Raw genomic sequence first — 24,495 nt, 5'->3', positions numbered from 1 at the left:
ACTTGCTTATTTCAAGTACCCTGTACTTTTTAACCCTATTTTTACATTTAAACCATTGAAAAAATTCATATTCTATTCTAAAGTCTCAGCTTTACAGAAAATCTTGCTTTTTTTTAAAAAAAAAACTCACCTCTTTATTCTCTTTTCTTTTCTTCTTTTTTTCCCATTTTTTCTCTTTTCTTGGTTCTCAACTCACTACAACATTTTTTAGGCAGAGAATCCTACTTGACAAATTTACATGTTATCTCTTAATTAGGATCATTTGCAAATCAAGGCCCTGAGAAGATTTCCAAATAGAATTTTACACATTTTTGTCATGCAATTATTTGAGTCCTATTATTTTTTTCTTTTAGAATGGTGTGCATTTATAGAAGAAAGTACCATTTCTCTTCTTGGTATTACTCTAGAAGAAAATCAAGTATAAGATACATTTCGAGATCTGTCCAACTTTTAATACCTTCCTGATTTTCCCAACTCCGTGACCACTTAGTGTGCACATTTGATGGTAGCTGTACTTTTCAGAAGGGTCTTGGAACTGATAGACTCTAATCTCTTAGCACTTTTACCTCAGGTTTCTCTAAGTGTGAGTGAAACTGTGCTGGACGACCAGCAGATTTCTGGGCAATTCAAGATAAATTTTTTATTTGCTAAGAAGTCTAGAAAGGCAAGAAATGTAGACTGGAAAGCTTCTTTTCTCGTGCTTTTGCATGAGAATTCACACCCATAATGCACAAAATGAACAAACTAATTTTTTTTTTAGAAATTTATTTATTTATTTATTTATGGCTGCATTGCATCTTCGTTGCTGCATGCGGCTTTCTCTAGTTGCGGCAAGCGGGTTCTACTCTTCGTTGTGGTGCGCAGGCTTCTCATTGTGGTGGCTTCTCTTGTTGTGGAGCACGAGCTCTAAGCACGCGGGCTTCAGTAGTTGTGGCACACGGGCTTAGTTGCTCCACAGCATTTGGGATCTTCCCAGACCAGGGCTTGAACCCATGTCCCCTCATTTGGCAGGCGGATTCTTAACCACTGTGCCACCAGGGAAACCCGAACAAACTAATTGAAATATTATTTCTGCAAGGTCTGAATCTTTCTCTTGTTAATCAGAATGGTCCAGCAAGTATAGGCAGGGCTATGGAAAAAGGCATTGCTTTCTTTAAAAATGAATTGAAAATAAGCTCTGTATTGTGTTAAAGAAGAGGGTCTCTATATAACACAAATTCTTATATTTCCTGAACTATGTGAGAAGTTAAGAAAAGTGAAAGAATGGACCTGGATCTTAAAACCAATTTAAATTTATTCATTGTAGATAGAGTAACTGTATAATTTCTTATCCAAACCAGGATACTTTTCAGAGTGAAATAGGATGCTTATTAATAATTATGCTTATTAATAAGGATGCTTATTAATAATTATTAATTTTTATTAATAATTATTAATAATTAAGGATGCTTATTAATAATTATTCTGAGACAACAGGTATAAAACAAAACTATCCTTGGGAAACCTATACAGTCTACCTTAATTATAGGCAAAGCCATAAATAATCTGTAGACTGTACTAGGACCATAAAACATTGCGTAGAAATTAACCTGAAGAATTTGGATGGAAGTAGGGAGCTGCTTTATGGGGGTGGAGAGCTGGGAATGGTCAATAGAAGGCCTGTTTGCAAGGCAAGGAAGCTGAAGTGACCCTTCATTAACATTTTTCTTTGGGAAACTGGGAGGCCTGTTTCCCAGCCTCATGAAGACAGCAGAGTGTTTTGAAGTATCCTGCAGTACTTTAGCTGGCATGGGTGATGACTGAGCTCACCGTGAGGAGAATCTGAACGTTAAGTTCCTTTTTGCTCATCCACTGATGGATAGACACATCCTCTCCTGCACACAGTTTTCTTTTAAAAACAGGATAGTCTGACCTGGTGATGGTGATCCATTAACTACACTTAGGAGCCCTTGTGAAAAATTGGGATTAGGACCAATTCATCTCTAATTCTTTGCTTCTCTGATTCTAAAAAACACTTTATCAGGAAAGAGAGTCCCATGGATATTTTAAAATGATTTTTAAGTGGGACAAGTATTTCTAATCATTCACATTTTTTTCTTTTTACAGATCAAAAGCATAGAAAGTTTTGCTGTGAATATCTGTGAGCATTTCCTTTCTTCCTTTAACCATGTTATTCGAGTTCAAGTCTATGTGGAAGAAGTCCCTTGGAAGCGTTTTGAAAAGGTTACCTCACTTTTTCGTGCGCTCAGTTTAATTAAAGAAATTGGCTTTATGACATATGTTGAAATTTTACTGGAAATAATTTTTTTTCCCTAATTTTCAGAATGGAGTTAAGCATGCCCATGCATTTATTCATACTCCCACTGGAACGCACTTCTGTGAGGTTGAACAGTTGAGGAGTGGTGAGAAAATGTTTTTCATGTTTTGATTCTGCAATAGCAATTTCAATCTTTTTTTTTTTCTTCTAAACAACTCTGTTTATTAACACCAAGGAAAACTGTAGAGAATTTTGAAGTCTTTTAAATCTGAGATGGGAATGAACAGTGTAAACTTGGATTACATTAAAGAACTATCTGCTTTTTATCTTAAAAATATAAAAATGAAATAATACCTTTTGCAACAAATCTGTAGGTTGAGTGGAGTAGATCATTTTTATTGAATGATTTTGAAGTGAGGGGAAAAAAAGGGACAGGCTGACAAAAGCTCAAATCTCTGAATTTTCTGACCAGTAATTTTTGTACCATACCATGCTATGATTATAATAACCTTTATAGGAAATACCTAGAAAATAACAATCACATTTCCTTGAAATTTTGTCATAATAATAAAACCACTGATATTATTATAGCTACCATAAAATAAACCTCATTTAAAAATAGCAGTGACAATTATATAATTCTTTCTATTTACCAAGAAATCTAAAAATTAACTGTGGAACATAATTACAATATAGACCTTATTAGTACTGATTATTGAACTTAGCAAAGTGTGTCTTCCACTGATTTGTTGAGGTTATCAGAGCAGAGTTCAATAATTGACTAAGACTTAGACTAGAAGACCTCTAATAACCATAGAACCACCATAGTAGAAATGTCTCTATTCTAATAAAAAATAAACTTCAATGATCATTATAAATTGAGAGTGTGGACTCTGAAATTTTTCTTTTCTATTTTCCTTTTCTCTTTTTTCTTCTCTTTTCCTTCCCTTTCCTGCTTGTTTCTTTCATTTCATTTATTTTCCTTTCTGTATCTCTTTTTCTTTCTTCTCTAGCTCTCTTCAGTAAGAATTTGAGGTGACGTCTCATAAACGTCAGAAATATTAAAAGGTCAATAAAATATAAGTTCCTCTCATTCTAAGTTCTATTGGCTAATGCCTTCCCTTAGGAAGTCCTAGTGTTTTAGCTATCATTTTATATTTTTCCCTATCTGTATTAAATTCAAGACACAGCCAGGGCCTTCTCAGTGTTTGATTAACAATTATGAAATTATTACTATATAAAGAAGACTGAATAACTAGTTGTTAAGTTGAAAAGATAATGATTTTTTTAATCCTCCAAATATGTAGTCATGTGGTATATTAACTTGTTTACTGAGCTGTTTGTTAGTTAAAATGTAACTTCCTTTCTTTCCTTCCTTCTTTCTTGCTTTATGTATGTGACTTTGGAGGAGAGAGGTTCCTGATTCCCCAGGCCAGTGTTTTCCTACCCAAATCACAGTGTGAATACCCCTGTAAAATTATAAACTCTAAACTGGCACTTCCCAGCAGAAATATAATGCAAGCCACATATCTAATTTAAAATTTTCCTAGTAGTCACATTAGAAAAGTAGAAACAAATTAATTTTAATAATACTTTTTATTTAACCTAATATTTCCAAAATGCCACTTACATTTGTAATAAATATAAAAATTATTAATGAAATATTTAATATTTGAATTTCTGTGTGTATTTTATATTTACAGGATGTCTCATTTCCCATTTACCATATTCCAAGGGCTTCATAACCACATGTGGCTAGTGGCTGCCATATTGGTTAGCTCTAAACCATTTTGAGTGATTTTTGCAATGCTTAACATGTTTCTCATTCTACTTTTAATTATGTAAAATAGTAGCAGGGGCTAGAATTAAATTTCAGGAGAGCTAACTAAAAAGATAAGAGCCTGTATAAAATATATTTATCTCATTGATTGAAATACTATTCATTCAATAATGATTTTGAGGACTTGTTAGGTATACTAGTGGTGGTAGATTCAGATGTGAATACGACATTCTCTGACCCTAGTGAGTTCACAGTAGATGAATAGTAGGAGATAGACTTATAAATAGATTTATTGCAATATGAGGGGCTAAAGACCACTATGAAGAAATTAAAGGTATGCTATGGGAGTAAAGAGGTGCAGAAAACTAACTCTTCCTAGGGCAGACTGGAAGGCTTGATGAGGTAGGAGGAAATATTCCAACTGACTTTTGAAAAATGATTCAGAATGTGCTGGACATAGAAAGGGGAAAGGAAATTACAGGCAGAAGAAAAAGAATGTACATGGGTAGGAGTCATGAAGAGTGGAAGAGGGAAACAAATATTTCAAGCATCTGCCTTATGTAGATCACCATACTAAGCAAATGATTTTAGTGTTGAAAGGGCAAAGAATTTGAGCAACGGTAGCAGGGTTGAAGGGTTCAGTTTTTAGAATGTAAGGAGCAGAGATGAGGATGAAGAGCTTGGTTTGGGCCTAATGTACCATACTAGCAAGATTGACCTAACTAGGGAATTCCTGGCGGTCCAGTGGTTAGGACTCTGCACTTTCACTGTTGAGGGCCCGGGTTTGATCTCTGGTCAGGGGACTAAGATCTTTCAAGCCGTGTAGCATGGCCAGAAAAAAAGAAAATTGGTGTAACTAGGAGGCAGTTTTTGCATGGTAGTTAAGTCCATAGGTCTTGTCAGACTAAACTGTATTCTTTTTTTTTTTTTTTTACTGCTTTGCTATTGTTATTAACAGATTTTCTAAAACCATTTTTTAAATTGAAGTATAGTTAATTTACAATGTTGTGTTAGTTTCAGGTGTACAGTAAAGTGATTCAGTTATACACACACACACATACATACATGTATGTGTATATATATATTCTTTTTCAGATTCTTTTCCACTAGAGATTATTACAAGATACTGAATATAGTTCCATGTACTATACAGTAGGTCCTTGTTGTTTATCTATTTTATATATAGTAGTGTGTATATGTTAATCCCAAATTCCTAATTTATCTCCACCCCACTCCTTCTATCCCCTTTGGTAACCATAAGTTTGTTTTCTATTTCTGTGGGTCAATTTCTATTTTGTAAATAAGTCCATTTGTATCATTTTTTTTAGATTCCACATGCAAGTGATATCATGATATTTGTCTTTCTCTGTCTGATTTACTTCACTTAATATAATAATCTCTAGGTCCATCCATATTGCTGCAGATGTCATTATTTCACACTTTTTTATGGCTGAGTAATATTCTTTATCCATTCATCTGTTGATGGACATTTAGGTTGCTTCCATGTCTTGGCTACTGTAAACAGTGCAGCTGTGAACATTGGGATGCATGTATGTATCTTTTCAAATCAGAATTTTTTCTGGATATATGCCCAGGAGTGGGATTGCAGGATCATATGATTAACGCTATTTTTAATTTTTAAGGAACTTCCATACTGTTCTCCATAGTGGCTGCACCAAATTACATTCCCACCAACAGTGCAGGAGGGTTCCTTTTTCTCCACACCCTCTCCAGCTTTTAGTATTAATAGACATTTTAAAAATGGCCATTCTGAACTGTGAGAGTGATACCTCATTGTAGTTTTCATGTACATTTCTCTAATAATTAGCAATATTGAGCACCTGTTCAAGTGCCTGTTGGCCATTTGTATGTCTTCTTTGGAAAAATGTCTATTTAGGTCTTCTGCCCATTTTTTTTATTGGGTTCTTTTTTTTTAATTTTATTTTTTAATTTTTTGCTTTATAACAAATTTAATCAGTTATACATATACATATGTTCCCATATCCCCTCCCTTTTGCGTCTCCCTCCCACCCTCACTATCCCACCCCTCCAGGCGGTCACAAAGCACCGAGCTGATCTCCCTGTGCTATGCGGCTGCCTCCCACTAGCTATCTACCTTACGTTTGGTAGTGTATATGTGTCCATGCCACTCTTTCACTTTGTCACAGCTTACCCTTCCCCCTCCCCATATCTTCAAGTCCATTCTCTAGTAGGTCTGTGTCTTTATTCCTGTCTTACCCCTATGTTCTTCATGACATTTTTTTTTCTTAAATTCCATATATATGTGTCAGCATACAGTATTTGTCTTTCTCTTTCTGACTTACTTCACTCTGTATGACAGACTCTAGGTCCATCCACCTCATTACAAATAGCTCAATTTCATTTCTTTTTATGGCTGAGTAATATTCCATTGTATATATGTGCCACATCTTCTTTACCCATTCATCTGATGATGCACACTTAGGTTGTTTCCAGCTCCGGGCTATTGTAAATAGGGCTGCTATGAACATTTTAGTACATGTCTCTTTTTGAATTATGGTTTTCTCAGGGTATATGCCCAGTAGTGGGATTGCTGGGTCATATGGTAGCTCTATTTGTAGTTTTTTAAGGAACCTCCATACCGTTCTCCATAGTGGCTGTACCAATTCACATTCCCACCAGCAATGCAAGAGTGTTCCTTTTTTTCCACACCCTCTCCAGCATTTATTGTTTCTAGCTTTTTTGATGATGGCCATTCTGACTGCTGTGAGATGATATCTCATTGTAGATTTGATTTGCATTTCTCTAATGAGCAAAGATGTTGAGCATCCTTTCAAGTGTTTGTTGGCAGTCTGTATATCTTCTGTGGAGAAATGTCTATTTAGGTCTTCTGCCCATTTTTGGATTGGGTTGTTTGTTTTTTTGTTATTGAGCTGCATGAGCTGTTTATAAATTTTGGAGATTAATCCTTTGTCAGTTGCTTCATTTACAAATATTTTCTCCCATTCTGAGGGTTGTCTTTTGGTCTTGTTTATGGTTTCCTTTGCTGTGCAAAAGCTTTTAAGCTTCATTAGGTCCCATGTGTTTATTTTTGTCTTTATTTCCATTTCTCTAGGAGGTGGGTCAAAAAGGATCTTGCTGTGATTTATGTCATAGAGTGTTCTGCCTATGTTTTCCTCTAAGAGTTTGAGAGTGTCTGGCCTTATATTTAGGTCTTTAATCCATTTTGAGCTTATTTTTGTGTATGGTGTTAGGGAGTGATCTAATCTCATACTTTTACATGTCCCAGTCCAGTTTTCCCAGCACCACTTATTGAAGAGACTGTCCTTTCTCCACTGTACATTCCTGCCTCCTTTATCAAAGATAAGGTGACCATATGTCCGTGGGTTTATCTCTGGGCTTTCTATCCTGTTCCATTGATCTATCTTTCTGTTTTTGTGCCAGTACCATACTGTCTTGATTACTGTAGCTTTGTAGTCTAGTCTGAAGTCAGGGAGCCTGATTCCTCCAGCTCCATTTTTCGTTCTCAAGATTGCTTTGGCTATTCAGAGTCTTTTGTGTTTCCATACAAATTGTGAAATTTTTTGCTTTAGTTCTGTGAAAAATGCCAGTGGTAGTTTGATAGGGATTGCATTGAATCTGTAGATTGCTTTGGGTAGTAGAGTCATTTTCACAATGTTGATTCTTCCAATCCAAAAACATGGTACATCTCTCCATCTATTTGTATCATCTTTAATTTCTTTCATCAGTGTCTTATAATTTTCTGCATACAGGTCTTTTGTCTCCTTAGGTAGGTTTATTCCTAGATATTTTATTCTTTTTGTTGCAATGGTAAATGGGAGTGTTTTCTTGATTTCACTTTCAGATTTTTCATCATTAGTGTATAGGCATGCCAGAGATTTCTGTGCATTAATTTTGTATCCTGTAACTTTACCAAATTCATTGATTAGCTCTAGTAGTTTTCTGGTAGCATCTTTAGGATTCTCTATGTATAGTATCATGTCATCTGCAAACAGTGACAGCTTTACTTCTTCTTTTCCAATTTGGATTCCTTTTATTTCCTTTTCTTCTCTGATTGCTGTGGCTAAAACTTCCAAAACTATGTTGAATAAGAGTGGTGAGAGTGGGCAACCTTGTCTTGTTCCTGATCTTAGTGGAAATGGTTTCAGTTTTTCACCATTGAGGACGATGCTGGCTGTGGGTTTGTCATATATGGCCTTTATTATGTTGAGGAAAGTTCCCTCTATGCCTACTTTCTGCAGGGTTTTTATCATAAATGGGTGTTGAATTTTGTCGAAAGCTTTCTCTGCATCTATTGAGATGATCATATGGTTTTTCTCCTTCAATTTGTTAATATGGTGTATCACGTTGATTGATTTGCGTATATTGAAGAATCCTTGCATTCCTGGAATAAACCCCACTTGATTATGGTGTATGATCCTTTTAATGTGCTGTTGGATTCTCTTTGCTAGTATTTTGTTGAGGATTTTTGCATCTATGTTCATCAGTGATATTGGCCTGTAGTTTTCTTTCTTTGTGACATCCTTGTCTGGTTTTGGTATCAAGGTGATGGTGGCCTCGTAGAATGAGTTTGGGAGTGTTCCTCCCTCTGCTATACTTTGGAAGAGTTTGAGAAGGATAGGTGTTAGCTCTTCTCTAAATGCTGGATAGAATTCACCTGTGAAGCCATCTGGTCCTGGGCTTTTGTTTGTTGGAAGATTTTTAATCACAGTTTCAATTTCAGTGCTTGTAATTGGTCTGTTCATATATTCTATTTCTTCCTGATTCAGTCTTGGCAGGTTGTGCATTTCTAAGAATTGGTCCATTTCTTCCAGGTTGTCCATTTTATTGGCATAGAGTTGCTTGTAGTAATCTCTCATGATCTTTTGTATTTCTGCAGTGTCTGTTGTTACTTCTCCTTTTTCATTTCTAATTCTATTGATTTGAGTCTTCTCCCTTTTTTTCTTGATGAGTCTGGCTAATGGTTTATCAATTTTGTTTATCTTCTCAAAGAACCAGCTTTTAGTTTTATTGATCTTTGCTATCGTTTCCTTCATTTCTTTTTCATTTATTTCTGATCTGATTTTTATGATTTCTTTCCTTCTGCTAACTTTGGGATGTTTTTGTTCTTCTTTCTCTAATTGCTTTAGGTGCAAAGTTAGGTTGTTTATTCGAGATGTTTCCTGTTTCTTAAGGTGGGATTGTATTGCTATAAACTTCCCTCTTAGAACTGCTTTTGCTGCATCCCATAGGTTTTGGGTCGTCGTGTCTCCATTGTCATTTGTTTCTAGGTATTTTTAAATTTCACCTTTGATTTCTTCAGTGATCACTTTGTTATTAAGTAGTGTATTGTTTAGCCTCCATGTGTTTGTATTTTTTACAGCTCTTTTCCTGTAATTGAGGTCTAGTCTCATAGCATTGTGGTCGGAAAAGATACTTGATACAATTTCAATTTTCTTAAATTTATCAAGGCTTGATTTGTGACCCAAGATATGATCTATCCTGGAGAATGTTCCATGAGCACTTGAGAAAAATGTGTATTCTGTTGTTTTTGGATGGAATGTCCTATAAATATCAATTAAGTCCCTCTTGTTTAATGTATCATTTAAAGCTTGTGTTTCCTTATTTATTTTCATTTTGGATGACCTGTCCATTGGTGAAAGTGGGGTGTTAAAGTCCCCTACTATGAGTGTGTTACTGTCGATTTCTCCTTTTATGGCTGTTAGTATTTGCCTTATGTATTGAGGTGCTCCTATGTTGGGTGCATAAATATTTACAATTGTTATATCTTCTTCTTGGATCGATCCCTTGATCATTATGTAGTGTCCTTCTTTGTCTCTTCTAGTAGTCTTTATTTTAAAGTCTATTTTGTCTGATATGAGAATTGCTACTCTAGCTTTCTTTTGGTTTCCATTTGCATGGAATATCTTTTTCCATCCCCTTACTTTCAGTCTGTATGTGTCTCTAGGTCTGAAGTGGGTCTCTTGCAGACAGCATATATATGGGTCTTGTTTTTGTATCCATTCAGTCCATCTGTGTCTTTTGGTGGGAGCATTTAGTCCATTTACATTTAAGGTAATTATCGATATGTATGTTCCTATTCCCATTTTCTTAATTGTTTTGGGTTCGTTATTGTAGGTCTTTTCCTTGTGTTGTGTTTCTTGCCTAGAGAAGTTCCTTTAGCATTTGTTGTAAAGCTGGTTTGGTGGTGCTGAACTCTCTCAGCTTTTGCTTGTCTGTAAACGTTTTAATTTCTCCATCAAATCTGAATGAGATCCTTGCTGGGTAGAGTAATCTTGGTTGCAGGTTTTTCTCCTTCATCACTTTAATTATGTCCTGCCACTCCCTTGTGGCTTGTAGAGTTTCTGCTGAGAGATCAGCTGTTATCCTGATGGGGATTCCCTTGTGTGTTATTTGTTGTTTTTGCCTTGCTGCTTTTAATATGATTTCTTTGTGTTTAATTTTTGACAGTTTGATTAATATGTGTCTTGGCATATTTCTCCTTGGATTTATTCTGTATGGGACTCTCTGTGCCTCCTGGACTTGATTAACTATTTCCTTTCCCATATTAGGGAAGTTTTCAACTATAATCTCTTCAAATATTTTCTCAGTCCCTTTCTTTTTCTCTTCTTCTTCTGGAACCCCTATAATTCGAATGTTGGTGCGTTTAGTGTTGTCCCAGAGGTCTCTGAGACTGTCCTCTGTTCTTTTCATTCTTTTTTCTTTATTTTGCTGTGCAGCAGTTATTTCCACTATTTTATCTTCCACCTCACTTATCCGTTCTTCTGCCTCAGTTATTCTGCTATTGATCCCATCTAGGGTATTTTTTATTTCATTTATTGTGTTTTTAATCGATGCTTGATTCATCTTTACTTCTTCTAGGTCCTTGTTAACTGTTTCTTGCATTTTGTCTATTCTATTTCTAAGATTTTGGATCTGGGAAATAGAATCTTGGATCATCTTTACCATCATTATTCTGAATTCTTTTTCAGGTAGACTGCCTATTACCTCTTCATTTGTTAGGTCTGGTGGGTTTTTATCTTGCTCCTTCTCCTGCTATGTGTTTTTCTGTCTTCTCATTTTGCTTATGTTACTGTGTTTGGGGTCTCCTTTTTGCAGGCTGCAGGTTCGTAGTTCCCGTTATTTTTGGTGTCTGTCCCCAGTGGCTAAGGTTGGTTTAGTGGGTTGTGTAGGCTTCCTGGTGGAGGGGACTAGTGCCTGTGTTCTGGTGGGTGAGGCTGGATCTTGTCTTTCTGGTGTGCAGGTCCACGTCTGGTGGTGTGTTTTGGGGTGTCTGCGGACTTTTTATGATTTTAGGCCACCTCTCTGCTAATGGGTGGCGTTGTGTTCCTGTCTTGCTAGTTGTTTGGCATAGGGTGTCCAGCACTGTAGCTTGCTGGTCATTGAGTGAAGCTGGGTGCTGGTGTTGAGATGGAGATCTCTGGAAGATTTTCGCCGTTTGATATTATGTGGAGCTGGGAGGTCTCTTGTGGACCAGTGTCCTGAAGTTGGCTCTCCCACCTCAGAGGCACAGCACTGACTCCTGGCTCCTCAATTTGGGATGATTTGTTGTCTATTCATGTATTCCACAGATGCAGGGTACATCAAGTTGATTGTGGAGCTTTAATCTGCTGCTTCTGAGGCTGCTGGGAGAGGTTTCCCTTTCTCTTCTTTGTTCTCACAGCTCCTGGGTCTCAGCTTTGGATTTGGCCCCGCCTCTGCGTGTAGGTCGCCGGAGGGCGTCTGTTCTTCGCTCAGACAGGACAGGGTTAAAGGAGCAGCCTCTTCGGGGACTCTGGCTCACTCAGGCCGGGCGGGAGGGCGGGGCACGGAGTGCGGGGCGAGCCTGCAGCGGCAGATGTCGGCGTGACGTTGCACCAGCCCGAGGCGCGCCGTGCGTTCTCCCAGGGAAGCCGCCCCTGGATCCCGGGACCCCGGCAGTGGCGGGCTGCACAGGCTCCCGGAAGGGCGGTGTGGACAGTGACCTGCGCTCGCACACAGGCTTCTTGGCGGCGGCAGCAGCAGCCCCAGCGTCCCACGCCCGTCACTGGGCTCCGCGCTTTCAGTCGTGACTCGCGCCCGTCTGTGGAGCCCCTTTAAGCAGCGCTCTTAATCCCCTCTCCTCGCGCACCAGGAAACCAAGAGGGAAGAAAAAGTCTCTTGCCTCTTCGGCAGCTCCAGAGTTTTCCCGGACTCCCTGCCGGCTAGCTGTGGCTCATTAGCCCCCTTCCGGCTGAGTTCTCGCCGCCAGCCCCAGTCCTCTCCCTGCGCTCTGACCGAAGCCCGAGCTTCAGCTTCCAGCGCCGCCGGGGCGAGCAGACAAGCCTCTCGGGCTGGTGAGTGCCGCTCGGCACCGATCCTCTGTGCGGGAATCTCTCCACTTTGCCCTACCCAGGTATGTGGGGAGTTTCTTGCCTTTTGGGAGTTCTGGGGTCTTCTGCCAGCGTTCAGTAGGTGTTCTGTAGGAGTTGTTCCGGTTCTTTGTTTTTTTGATATTAAGCTGTATGAGCTGTTTGTATATTTTGGAAATTAATCCCTCGTCAGTAGCATTGTTTGCAAATATTTTCTCCCAGTCCATAGGTTGTCTATTCATTTTGTTTATGGTTACTTTTGCTATACAAAACTTTTAAGTTTAGTTAGGTCCCATTTGTTTATTTCTGTTTTTATTTCTATTACTCTAGGAGATGAATCCAAAAAAGTATTTCTGAGATTTATGTCAAACAGTGTTCTGCCAATGTTTTCCTCTAGGAATTTTATACTATCCAGTCTTACATTTAGGTCTTTAATCCATTTTGAGTTTATTTTTGTATATGGTATTAGAGAATGTTCTATGTTCATTCTTTTACATGTAGCTATCCTCTTTTCCCAGCACCACTTATTGAAGAGACTGTCTTTTCTCCATTGTAAATTCTTGCCTCTTTGTCATAGATTAATTTACCATGAGTGCATGGGTTTATTTCTGAGATTTCTATCCTGTAACATTGATCTATATGTCTGTTTTTGTGCCAGTACCATACTGTTTTGATTACTGTAGCTTTGTAGTATAGTCTGAAGTCAGGGAGCCTGATGTCTCCAGCTCTCTTCTTCTGTCTCAAGATTGCTTTTGCTATTCAGGGTCTTTTGTGTTTCCATATGAATTTAAAATGTTTTTTGTTCTATTTTTGTGAAAAATGCCATTGGTAATTTGATAGGGATTGTATTGAATCTGTAGATTGCCTTGGGTAGTATGGTCATTTTAACAATATTGATTCTTCCAATCCAAGAATATGGTATATGTTTCCATGTGTTTGTGTCATCTTGTAGTTCTTTCATCGGTGTCTTACAGTTTTTGGAGTACAGGTCTTTTGCCTCCTTAGGTAGGTTTATTTCTAGGTATTTTATTCCTTTTGATGTGATGGTAAATGGGATTGTTCCTTAATTTCTCTTTCTGATCTTTCATTGTTAGTGTATAGAAATGCAACAGATTTCTGTGTATTAATTTTGCATCCAGCAACTTTACCAAACTCATTGATGAGCTTAGTAGTTTTCTGGTAGATCTTTAGGATGTTCTATGTATAGCATCATGTCATTGGCAAACGGTGACAGTTTTACTTCTTTTCCAGTTTGGATTCCTTTTATTTCTTTTGCTTCTCTGATTTATGTGACTAGGACTTCCAGAACTATGTTGAATAAAAGTGGCTAGAGTGAGCATCCTTGTTTTGTTCCTATCTTAGAGGAAATGCTTTCAGCTTCGCACCATTGAGTATGATGTTAGCTGTGGGTTTGTCATATATGGCCTTTATTATGTTGAGGTATGTTCTCTCTATGCTCACTTTCTGGAGAGTTTTTATCATAAGTGGACACTGAATTTTATCAAAAGCTTTTTCTGCATCAATTGAGATGACCGTATGGTTTTTATCCTTCAATTTGTTAATGTGGTGTATCACACTGATGGATTTGTGGATTTTGAAAAATCCTTGCATCCCTGGGATAAATCCCACTTGATTATGCTGTATGAGCCTTTTAATGTACTGTTGGATTCAGTTTGCTAGTATTTTGTTGAAGATTTTTGCATTTATGTTCATCAGTGTTATTGACCTACAATTTTCTTTTTTTGTGCTATCTTTGTCTGGTTTTGGTATCAGGGTGATGGTGGCCTTATAGAACGAATTTGGAAGTGTTCCTTCCTCTGCAATTTTTTGGAATAGTTTCAGAAGGGTAGGTGTTAACTCTTATCTAAATGTTTCATAGAATTCACCTGTGATGCCATCTGGTCCAGCAATTTTATTCATTGGGAGTTTTTAAATTACTGATTCCATTCCAATACTGTTAATTGTTCTGTGCATATTTTCTATTTCTCCCTGGTTCGGTCTTGGGAGATTGTACCTTTCTAAGAATTTGTCCATTTCTTATAGGTTGTCCAATTTATTGGCATATTGTATTTCTGTGGTGTCAGTTGTAACTTCTCCTTCTTCATTTCTGATTTTGATTTGGGCCCTCTATCTTTTTGTCTTCATGAGTCTGGCTAAAGGTTTATCAATTTTGTTTATCTTTTCAAGGAACCAGTTTTAGTTTCATTGATCTTTTCTATTGTTGTTTTTTTTTAGTTTCTATTTCATTTATTTCTGCTCTGATCTTTATTATTTCTTTCCTTCTACTAACTTTGGGTTTTGTTTATTCTTCTTTCTCTAGTTGCTTTATGCATAGGATTAGGTTGTTTATTTGAGATTTTTCTTGTTTCCTAAGGTAAGCTTGTATTGCTATAAACGTCCCTCTTAGAACTGCTTTTTCTGTGTCCCATAGGTTTTGGATCCTTGTGTTTTCATTTTCATTTGTCTCTAGGTATTTTTTGATTTCTTCTTTGACTTCTTCAGTGATCCATTGGCTGTTTAGCAACATATTGTTTAACCTCCACATGTTTGTGTTTTTTTGCAGTTTTTTTCTTGTAGTTGATTTCTAGTCTCATAGGGTTGCAGCTGGAAAAGATCTTGATATGATTTCAATTTTCTTAAATTTACCGAGGCTTGCTTTATTGCTCAGTGTGTGATCTATCCTGGAGAATGTTCCATGTGCACTTGAAAAGAATGTGTATTCTGCTGCTTTCAGATGGAATGTTCTATAAATATCAAGTAAGGCCAGCTGATCTAATGTATCATTTAAGGTCTGTGTTTCCTTATTGATTTTCTATCTGGATGATCTGTCCATTGATGTAATGGAGAGCTAATGTCCCCCTCTATTATTTGGTTACTGTCAATTTCTCCTTTTCTGTCTGTTCACATTTGCCTTATATATTAAGGTACTCCTATGTTGGGTTCATATATATCTACAATTGTTATATCTTCTTTTCAGATTGATCCTTTGATTATTATGTAGTGTCCTTTGTCTCTTGTGACAGTCTTTATTTTAAAGTCTATTTCGTCTGATATAAGTATTGCTACTTCAGCTTTGTTTTGATTTCCATTTGCATGGAATACCTTTTTCTATCCCCTCACTTTCAGTCTGGTGTTTCTCTAGGTCTGAAGTGAGTCTCTTGTAGGCAGTACATATATGGATGCTGCTTTTTTATCCATTAACCAGTCTATGTCTTTTGGTTGAACCATTTAGTCCATTTATGTTTAGGATAATTATCAATATGTATGTTCCTATTGTCATTTTGTTAATGTTTTGGATTTGTTTTGGTAGTTCTTCTTTTTTCCCCTTTCTTCTTTTGTTCCCTTCTCTTATGATTTGATGACTATCTTTAGTATTATGTTTGGATTTCTTTTTCTTTTTTGTGGGTATTTTTGTTTTGTGTTTACCGTGAGGTTTTTGTATAGCAATCTCTCTATATATAGATACCTTGCATTTGTACTCTGCTCCCTTCATGATTACTGTTTTTGATATTATATTTTACATCTAATTGTTTTGTGTATCCCTTAACTGCTTATCATGGATACAAATGAATTGACTCCTTTTGTCTTTTAACCTCCCTACTAGCATTGCATGTGGATGATTTCCTACATTTATTGTATGAAGACTGAACTGTTTTTGAATTTGAGCTTCTCTACTTAATAACTTTGTGACTGTGAGCACATTAAATGTACTACTTCAGTGATTTTTAAATTTCTAACATGAGAATAACAGTGCCTACCTCGGCAATTACCCAGAGAATGAAAGGAGATAAATGTTAATTTAACATTTAGCACAGTACCTGGCACATAAGAAGCACTCCTTGAAAGAAAGCTGTTATTATTATTATTTTGAATGATAATAGAGATCCAGGAAAGGTCTTTATGTGTATGTGTGTACTGTTTAGTAATTCTGACCAAGGTTATGGTAAACTGGCTGGAGATACAGGCAGTAGTGAGACATTTGGAGACTTGTTGCAGAGATGAAGAAATGATGGAGTCTGAACTAAGGAAGAAGAGGTAGAGATGAAAAGACTACAGAGGTTGGGGAGAGACATTATGTGAGGCATTTCTGAAGTGTGCTTATAAGTCTGAGTATTTGTGTAAGGATGGAAGGTTAGAGAGAAGGAGGGGTTAAAGTTATCCTGAAGTCAGGGGCCTGTGGGTGTTGATTAAGAATAATACATATAATGAGGAAGTTTCCAGAGGAAGCTGGTAAGTTTGGGAATAAGGGATGGATTTGGAGACTATCTATTTCCAAATTGGTTGGTGAAGCCATGGGGAAGAAGGAACAATCCAGAAAAACATATAAAGTGAGAAGAGGAAAGATGAGAGGGCCTGGGGGAAAATTCCCCAGTTTAAGTGTTGGACAGTTTAAAAAGTGAGAGAGAAGAATGGTCAGAGGGACCAGGAGGAGGCTTGGAGAGAGTGGTGTCATGGAAGCAAAGGGAAAATACATTTCAAGAAATGAGGGATAGTTATTGAGATAATAGAATGCATAATAAGTAGGCTTATATGTAGTGGCTTCACACATGAAGTTTACAGATTTTTGTAAAAGTCAAGTTCAGTGTGTGTGTGTGTGTGTGTGTGTGTGTGTGTGTGTGTGTGTGTGTTGGGAGGATGCTCCACTCCAGGAAGTTATTCAGGAATCCAGGTTGATGCAACCAGACAGTTTTGATCCTCACTTTCTGGGATCACCTTGAGAGTAGATTCCCCATACCAGACAATGAGGAGAAGAAAAGAGCTTCAAGAAAAAAAGGAGGAGGCAAAACTGCTCAAGGCCTGAAGTAGCACAGAGCACATCAAATGAAGAGAACCCAATCACACAGCCACACCTAACTGCAAGTAAGGCCAGGAAATGTAGTCTAGCCGGGGACCCAGGAGGAAGAGGACCTGCTAGTTGTCTACACCACAGGAAGGTTAAGAAGTTTGGTTTAAAAGAAAACTGAAGAGAGTGTGCAGTTTGGCAAGTAGGCATCATTGGTGACCTCCCTCTGCAAGAATATTTAGCAGACCCCTGGAGGTGGAAGTGCAGGAGCCAAATATAGGGCTCAGCTGATCATAGGAAGAAAGCGGGCTGCTCTTCACACCCTTGTTCTTTCCAGGAATTAGCAGGAGCTATCATCAGCCTGAATTCTAGTCACCTGGCTGCTACAGGGTGGAAACTAATCAACAGAATCAGGCCAAAGCTTTCTCTTTCTGCAGGAAACTTCAGGGTGTTGTGATCATTGTGGCAGTGTTCCCAGAGCTCCAGCTTGACTTGTCTGGAGTCCAGCACCTCCCCCCCTCCCGCGGGGGCTGGCAGGGGTCAGCAGGGAAGGAGGCATCTGCTGCCTTGGGTGTGTGCGGTATGTGTGCACACATTCCTGAGTGTGTGTATCTTCCTGTTTTGTCTATTTGAAGATGACATTTGTACTCTGTCCCTCTTTGGAGAGTAGGGGTCTATGCCGTTTATTTTTGGTAACAAAGTTTAATTCTTAATTTGCTTATTTTCCAGGAGCTAAAACTGCAGATATCATGAGGTGATTCAGTGTACAATCACTGTCATAAGAAATGCCCTTGCATAGGCTTAACTAAAGAAAATAATCATCTTACACAAACACACACACCCCAATTCACATGCTGAAGGCTGTTGTTACAAACCTCTAAGTAGGGCTTTTTGTGGGGGGCTGGCTAGGATAGTCAGAATTCTGCCTCCTCAAACACATGTACTTAATCACCCATTCAGCCTGTAAATTTTCCCATCAGGATATGTAACTGGGTTTCTCCTGGTGGACTGGATTCATTCTTATTAATTGAACAAACATTTATAGAAAGCCTGCTGAATCTGAAGCACCCACTTTAGGCCCTGAGAATTGCTATAAAACTCCCATTACACTATTTTTTTCCTAGGGTATCTTTTAAAGCTACATCATTAAGTGTTCTTTTAGCTGTTTCAAAGTCTGCTAGTTCCATGGGAGAATCTGGCAGAGAGAGAGAAATTTTTTCACTGAAGAGATGAGGGCTGGTGTTATTTTTGTGACTTCCCTGCTCCAAGAGGAGAGCTAGGCTCTGCATGTGTGGTACAGGCTGTTGATGTAGGTGTTATATAGAACCTCGATCTTCCAAAGTGTTTCTCTGTGAGTCTCTGTGAACTACAAGCTTAGCCAAGCCTTAAAGTCACTAGGATGGTTGAGTCACTGATTTAAACTAGTTGAACTAAGCAGAGAATCTCCCCAACACCTCCCCCCAACACACACACACAATTTGAATTATAATTCATAATTCTTTTTTTTTTTTTTTTTCTTTGCGGTATGCGGGCCTCTCACTGCTGGGGCCCCTCCCGTTGCGGAGCGCAGGCTCCGGATGCGCAGGCCCAGCGGCCATGGCTCACGGGCCCAGCCGCTCCGCGGCATATGGGATCCTCCCAGACCGGGGCACGAACCCGTATCCCCTGCATCGGCAGGCGGACTCTCAACCACTGCGCCACCAGGGAGGCCCCCATAATTCTTTAAGCATCAAATTTCTCCCAATCTGACACTAATTATAAAAATTCAACTAAAGCATAACCAAATAGAGGAATGGAAGATAGAGATTTTGAATAAGAGATACTGTCTTGTAGTGGTGAAAAAAAAAAATCTATTGACATGGAGACGAGTAGGGGTAGGAGGAAGAATTTAGGAAGAGGGTTGATAAAACTAAAGTCCTGGAGGAGAAGAGATTTAAGAGGTGTCAAGCAGGGCAGATGGAAGAAATGAGGTGGGGAAAGTGGGAGACTCAGGACAGAGATGGCCACTGCCAAAAAGGCTGCTTGTGTCATTTTGATATCAAGACTAAGACAGTCTTCAGTTATTCCAAAAGAAAAGTTCTTGGCAAGCACAAGATGGCTTAAAAATCATCTTGATCATCACCTCATTGTACAAAAACCCAGTTAACTTCTTTCTATTGGGGGACGTCATCTCTCCCCATCCAGAATTGCACACAGGGAGCTTTCATCCTACCTCTATGAGCTAAATGGACTCTCAAAGGCAAATGATATTTAATTGATCTTCACTTTTTCTAGCACTTTACAAATTTGAGGTTTTCTACAAGAATGATTTAATATAGTTTTAAAATATCCTCCTTTTAGCTATTTGTGTCCTTTTTGGAGGTGTTAAATGTGGAAGCAATTATCCCCTTCATGACAGGAATTTTTTTTCTTGGCTCAGTAAAGCTTTGTGCTTTGTGACACCTGATGCGTAGGTAAGGAATCAGGCTTAGTTTCTATTAATTTGCAGTTTCTTTCCCTTAGAGACCTGAAGGGGTAGGATGTATGCTTCTCTGAGAGATAAACCACAATCTGTTAAGTGTGTAGGAGGACACTGAAAGTTAGAAAAGATTATGTTCTAGCAAAATAAAATGTGAAAATCTTCCTTTTGCGTTACTCCATAACCATGGCAGAAAGGCAAAAAAGAGCTGATTAAGTGGTTTCATGGGAAGTAACCTAGAAAAGGACAGTCTTTTGGGTTGAATTACTTCTTGTTAGTCTAAACTGGAATCTTTTTAAGAATGTGTGAAGCATCATATTTTTAGTTGATGGGCCCATGAATTTGAAAGGCTCAGGTTCTTACCAGTGTTCAGAAAGCTGGGGCACCGCCAACAGAGAAGATAAAATAAGCTCCCAGATTTCATCCAGGGTGTCTGATGCGTGCCAAGAAAATGTATTTTTCAAATTCAAAGAGAATAGGTTTTTGTCGTTGTTCATAGAATGATGAGCACACCAGAGTAGATGTTTTGCATTCTGCCTAAACTGTGGCAGTAGTGAACTGTCTTTGAGAACGGGAGATGTTTTATTCCATGTGAAACTGAGGTCAAAACACATTAGAAAATGCAACTGCTTTCTCCGTTTTCAGATTCTAGCAAGAAAGTAGATCATTTCAAAGCTGCTAGCAGACTGACACTCCCCAAAGATCAATAAATCTCATCACAGGGCTGGAGGTGGATAGGGATGGCATGTCAGAAGGAGTTTTCAGACCCAATGAGCCTTTGTGAAACATGGGAAGTATTTACAGGGGGTTGACTTCAAGAAGAAAAGGTCAATTAGGACAAAATCATCAAAATAATTTTATAGAGCATTTCCTCCTGGACAGCCATTTTACTAAGTTACTAAGTCCTTTATGTGTATTATCTTAGACATCTCTCATCTCTAGGAAATAGTTATGATTATCTTCTCCTGCAGATGAGAAAATTAAGGTAAAGAGAGGTTAAGTAATTCTATCAAGGAAATACTGCCCATAAATAGGGGAGGAGAGGCATGGAGAGTACTAAGGCTGAATTCAAGGAACCTGAGTCCCAAGACTGTGGACTCAAACATATGTAACCCTGCATCTGGAAATCCTTTTATGATTGAGACTACTGAGGATTCAAAGTCTGGTTGGCTCACATAGATGCTGGTGATCAAGGCCAGCTGTATAGGAAAAGCAGAAATAGATAACGTTTGCCTTTCGTTTCCCTTGACTTCTCTTTATCCCCCTTCGAGGATTCCCACTACTTGCCCTAACCCCACTTCTGATTGCAAATTCAAGTTTCATTTCTATAGGATTTTTTTTTCTAGAAGGGATTACTGTTGGAAGGAAATTATGATATTAGTTTATAAAGGCTTAAGGAGTCACTCCTCTAAGGGGTCTTGGTATTTCAATAGGAATTTTTAAAATGATAAAATGTTTTCAAGACACATGGGGTCATTTCTAAAAGTGTTGCTTCAATCTTCATTTCAAACCAACGGGGATGATATTTTTCAACTGGGGGCTCTGTCTGAGCCCTGAATGCACATTGCAGAATGGCGGTGTCAACTTTCTTGTCGCTTGGAAAGTCCTCTTTTATTACAGAAATGGGAAGAGAGAGTTCAAGGAAGGAAGAAACATTTTGAGGATGGGGAGTGATCCAAAAAGGGGGAAGAAAAGCATGAAATCTCATAATGGGGTGCTGAGTTCAAACTCCACCTCTGCCAGTGTCTAGCCATATGACTAGAACGCATGCTGGCAGTCAGGACCTTCTCATTCAGTGTTGATGTCCTCCCCTTCTCACACTGTCACACTGTCTGTGTGTGAGGGTTGAGGGGAGGGGGCAGATCAGGAAGGGAAATGGTAAAGATTGATGGAGGAGAACTGTCTAGAAGAAAAAGACACTAAGTTGTAAGGCTAAGTTGTTAAGGTGAGTCAATTTTACTGCACTCATTCATTCATTTAACGGATACTTATTGATTGCTTCTGTAATTCTCTTGGGTCTGAGACTTACGACTCACTTGGGTCAGCTGTACACTGTTAGAAATGCTGATTTTGCAGAATCGTGTCTTGATAACACTTAGAATCTGATAAACCCAGCCAACCTAAGGCATGAAATCATTGCTGGTATCTTTCTCTTGATCCTGATTCAGATATAGCTTCCAATGAGAACTTCAGTATTTTCCAATTGAGAAAATACCATTTTCTCTCTTACCACATTATCCTAGAACACTGTGACCAGAACAGCTTATTTAATCAGCACATATTTAATCAGCAAATCTACCACTAACTATGGCCACTGCTCTCTCTGGTAGGCACACACATGTGGTTGGGAAAATATCAAAATATAGTCATTATTTACCTACTTCTGAAAGTCCACAGCTCCTGAGTTAACCACAGCAATAGAAATCACACAAGATGATGTAAACCATTGGATTATTAAGAGCTGCCCTGGATTTTTGGGTGTGTGTGTGTGTGTGTGTGTGTGTGTGGTATGCAGGCCTCTCACTGCTGTGGCCTCTCCCTTTGTGGAGCACAGGTTCCGGACGCACAGGCTCAGTGGCCATGGCTCACGGGCCTAGCCGCTCCGTGGCATGTGGGATCTTCCCGGACCGGGGCACGAACCCGTGTCCCCTGCGTTGGCAGGTGGACTCAACCGCTGCGCCACCAGGGAAGCCCTGCCCTGGATTTTAATTGAGGATTGTGGGTTACATTCTTATTCTTCAACTAAGACCATGCACAACATAGTGATGCCTGATACCTCCAGCTCTTGGCTTAAGATTCAACAGGTCAAAAAGCATAGATATTAGTCTGGACTAATTTCAAGACTGAAAAGAGGTGATCTAAGTCATTCTGCCTTGACTATGCTTTTGGGAGTTTGCACCCAAGTGCCCCCTGAGTGTCCTGGCCTCACCAGCCTGCACATACAAATAAGGCCATGGTGAAGTTAATTCCCATGACCTTGACCTTGTTGCTCTCTCATTACAAAACTGCTGTACCTCTGCAGCCAAACTTTCCTACCTTCTCCCAGCCTGGAGGGCTGTCTCACACGTGCTCAGGGAGAAGTTTGCATCCACTGAGTACAACTGCTGCCTCACTGGCTCTGCCCAGCATTTGCTGTGCCAGTTGCCACTCCTCCTTGGGAAGAAGGCTGCTTTCCACAGACATTGTACCCTGGGGCTTCCCAGCATGTCACCTGGTGCCATGTGTTCTTCAGGCTTCACCAAACTGCTGGAACTACAGTGTGTTCCACATAGAAAAACAAAGAGAGAATCTTCCCCTCACTAACTCGGTACCCTACCTGTCATCTGGGCCCTGACCTAGAACTGCCAGGCATAAGTAAACAGCTTTTTCAGATTATGCCTCTCTCCCCTTCACCTCCCTGATGCACCTCATGAGGTAATGTAGGGACGGCCGGAGAGACATGTCATCTCCTCCATTGTTTTCAACTCTGCCCACCCTGCCCAGGTCCCCACAAGCCAACTTTGCGCCTTCTCAGTTCAGCCAAAAAACAAAGACCTTTATGAGTATCCACATAGGCAATCTATACCTCATGGGTCACTGACCTCATCTTCCCAGTCTCTATTTAGGCTCATCCAGGCCCATGATGCTACCTATTCATGAAATTTTCGGGTGTTGCTGAGTTCATAAACGCAAGGAAACTGAGGGGTCTGGTGGTGATTGGAGCCATCAGCAGTGTAGACAATCCACATGAGGACCACCCCCAGTAAAGGACGTCACAATAGCAGGCAGAGGAGCTGCTTTTGAGGAGTTTATTAACTCATTCCAGCATGACTGCCTGCTGAATGAGATGGAGCTCAAAATGTGGAAGGTAATTGGCCTAGAAGATACCTCTGCACATAGCTGAGAAAAAGGTATTTGTTCCTGTGGGCTTCAACACAGCATGGACGTTTAACCTCTGACCTTCAGTCCTCCTAGGGCATGAGAAGGCAGGGAGTTGTGGAATTCAGAGAGAGGGCAAGGCACACCGTCTTCATCATATGGACTTCAGAGGAGACAGGGAGAGAGAAAACACAGGCAGTGATGTAGCTCTTTGTACAAATGTAATGTGCCATGTTTTAATGACCAGGATCCTCAGGGCTAGGCAGTAAGAAGGCACTGTTTTCTTTATGACCTCATCCCCTCTTACCTTTTGATGTAAAACAGGACCTCCAGTCATTAATTCTGGAATAAAAGACCTCAAAATCTTGAAAACAACCCAGTCCGGATTTGAAGGATTCATCAGGGACCAGTTCACCACCCTCCCTGAGGTGAAGGACCGGTGCTTTGCTACCCAAGTGTACTGCAAGTGGCGCTACCACCAGGGCAGAGACGTGGACTTTGAGGCCACCTGGTATGAACAAGTGCTAGGGCCTGGCGCTGGTGGAGGTAGTGTCCGCCCTCTTTTCCAGGGGCCCAGAGTTCATGGAGTCTTCCATCTGAAAGGGAAACTTGGAAGCCATTCAATTCCGCCTCCCCTTTGGAAGACATCCCTTCTGATGGATAACAGGAAGAATACTGGTCTTACTTTGAGTTAGTAAATCTGCACTATTAGCTAAGATGCTATTAGATATAATGACCTTGAGCGGACCACCTGATTTCCCTGATCCTCTGTTTTTTAATTGACTAAATCAGTAGTACTCAAACATGATTGTGTATCAGAATCACCTGGAGGGCTTATTAAACTGCAGGTCACTGAGCCCAACCCCAAAGGTTCTAATTCTGTGGCCCGGAATGGGGCCTGAGAACGTGCATTTCTAACAAACTCCCAGGTGATGCTCATGCTGCTGGACCAAAGGCCACACTTTAAGAAACACGGGATCAAATGAGGATAATGGCCTTGTTACTTCATGGCAGATGCAGAGAGGGCTA

At 39.3% G+C, this 24,495-nt stretch overlaps 1 protein-coding gene across 1 annotated transcript in view; it reads left to right on the top strand.

The window, feature by feature from the left end:
* The window catches only part of LOC132484008 (uricase), a 134,461-nt gene that overhangs the window by 103,271 nt on the left and 6,695 nt on the right, over positions 1-24,495 (top strand). The window contains exons 4-6 of the mRNA XM_060090026.1: positions 2,107-2,223; positions 2,324-2,402; positions 23,791-23,977. Coding sequence (XP_059946009.1) covers positions 2,107-2,223; positions 2,324-2,402; positions 23,791-23,977 — 383 coding nt within the window. The remainder of the gene's footprint in view (positions 1-2,106; positions 2,224-2,323; positions 2,403-23,790; positions 23,978-24,495) is intronic.

This window comes from Mesoplodon densirostris, chromosome 2, assembly GCF_025265405.1.
Source record: "Mesoplodon densirostris isolate mMesDen1 chromosome 2, mMesDen1 primary haplotype, whole genome shotgun sequence".
Lineage (NCBI taxonomy): Eukaryota > Metazoa > Chordata > Mammalia > Artiodactyla > Ziphiidae > Mesoplodon > Mesoplodon densirostris.
This window is presented reverse-complemented; position numbering and strand designations above follow the sequence as displayed.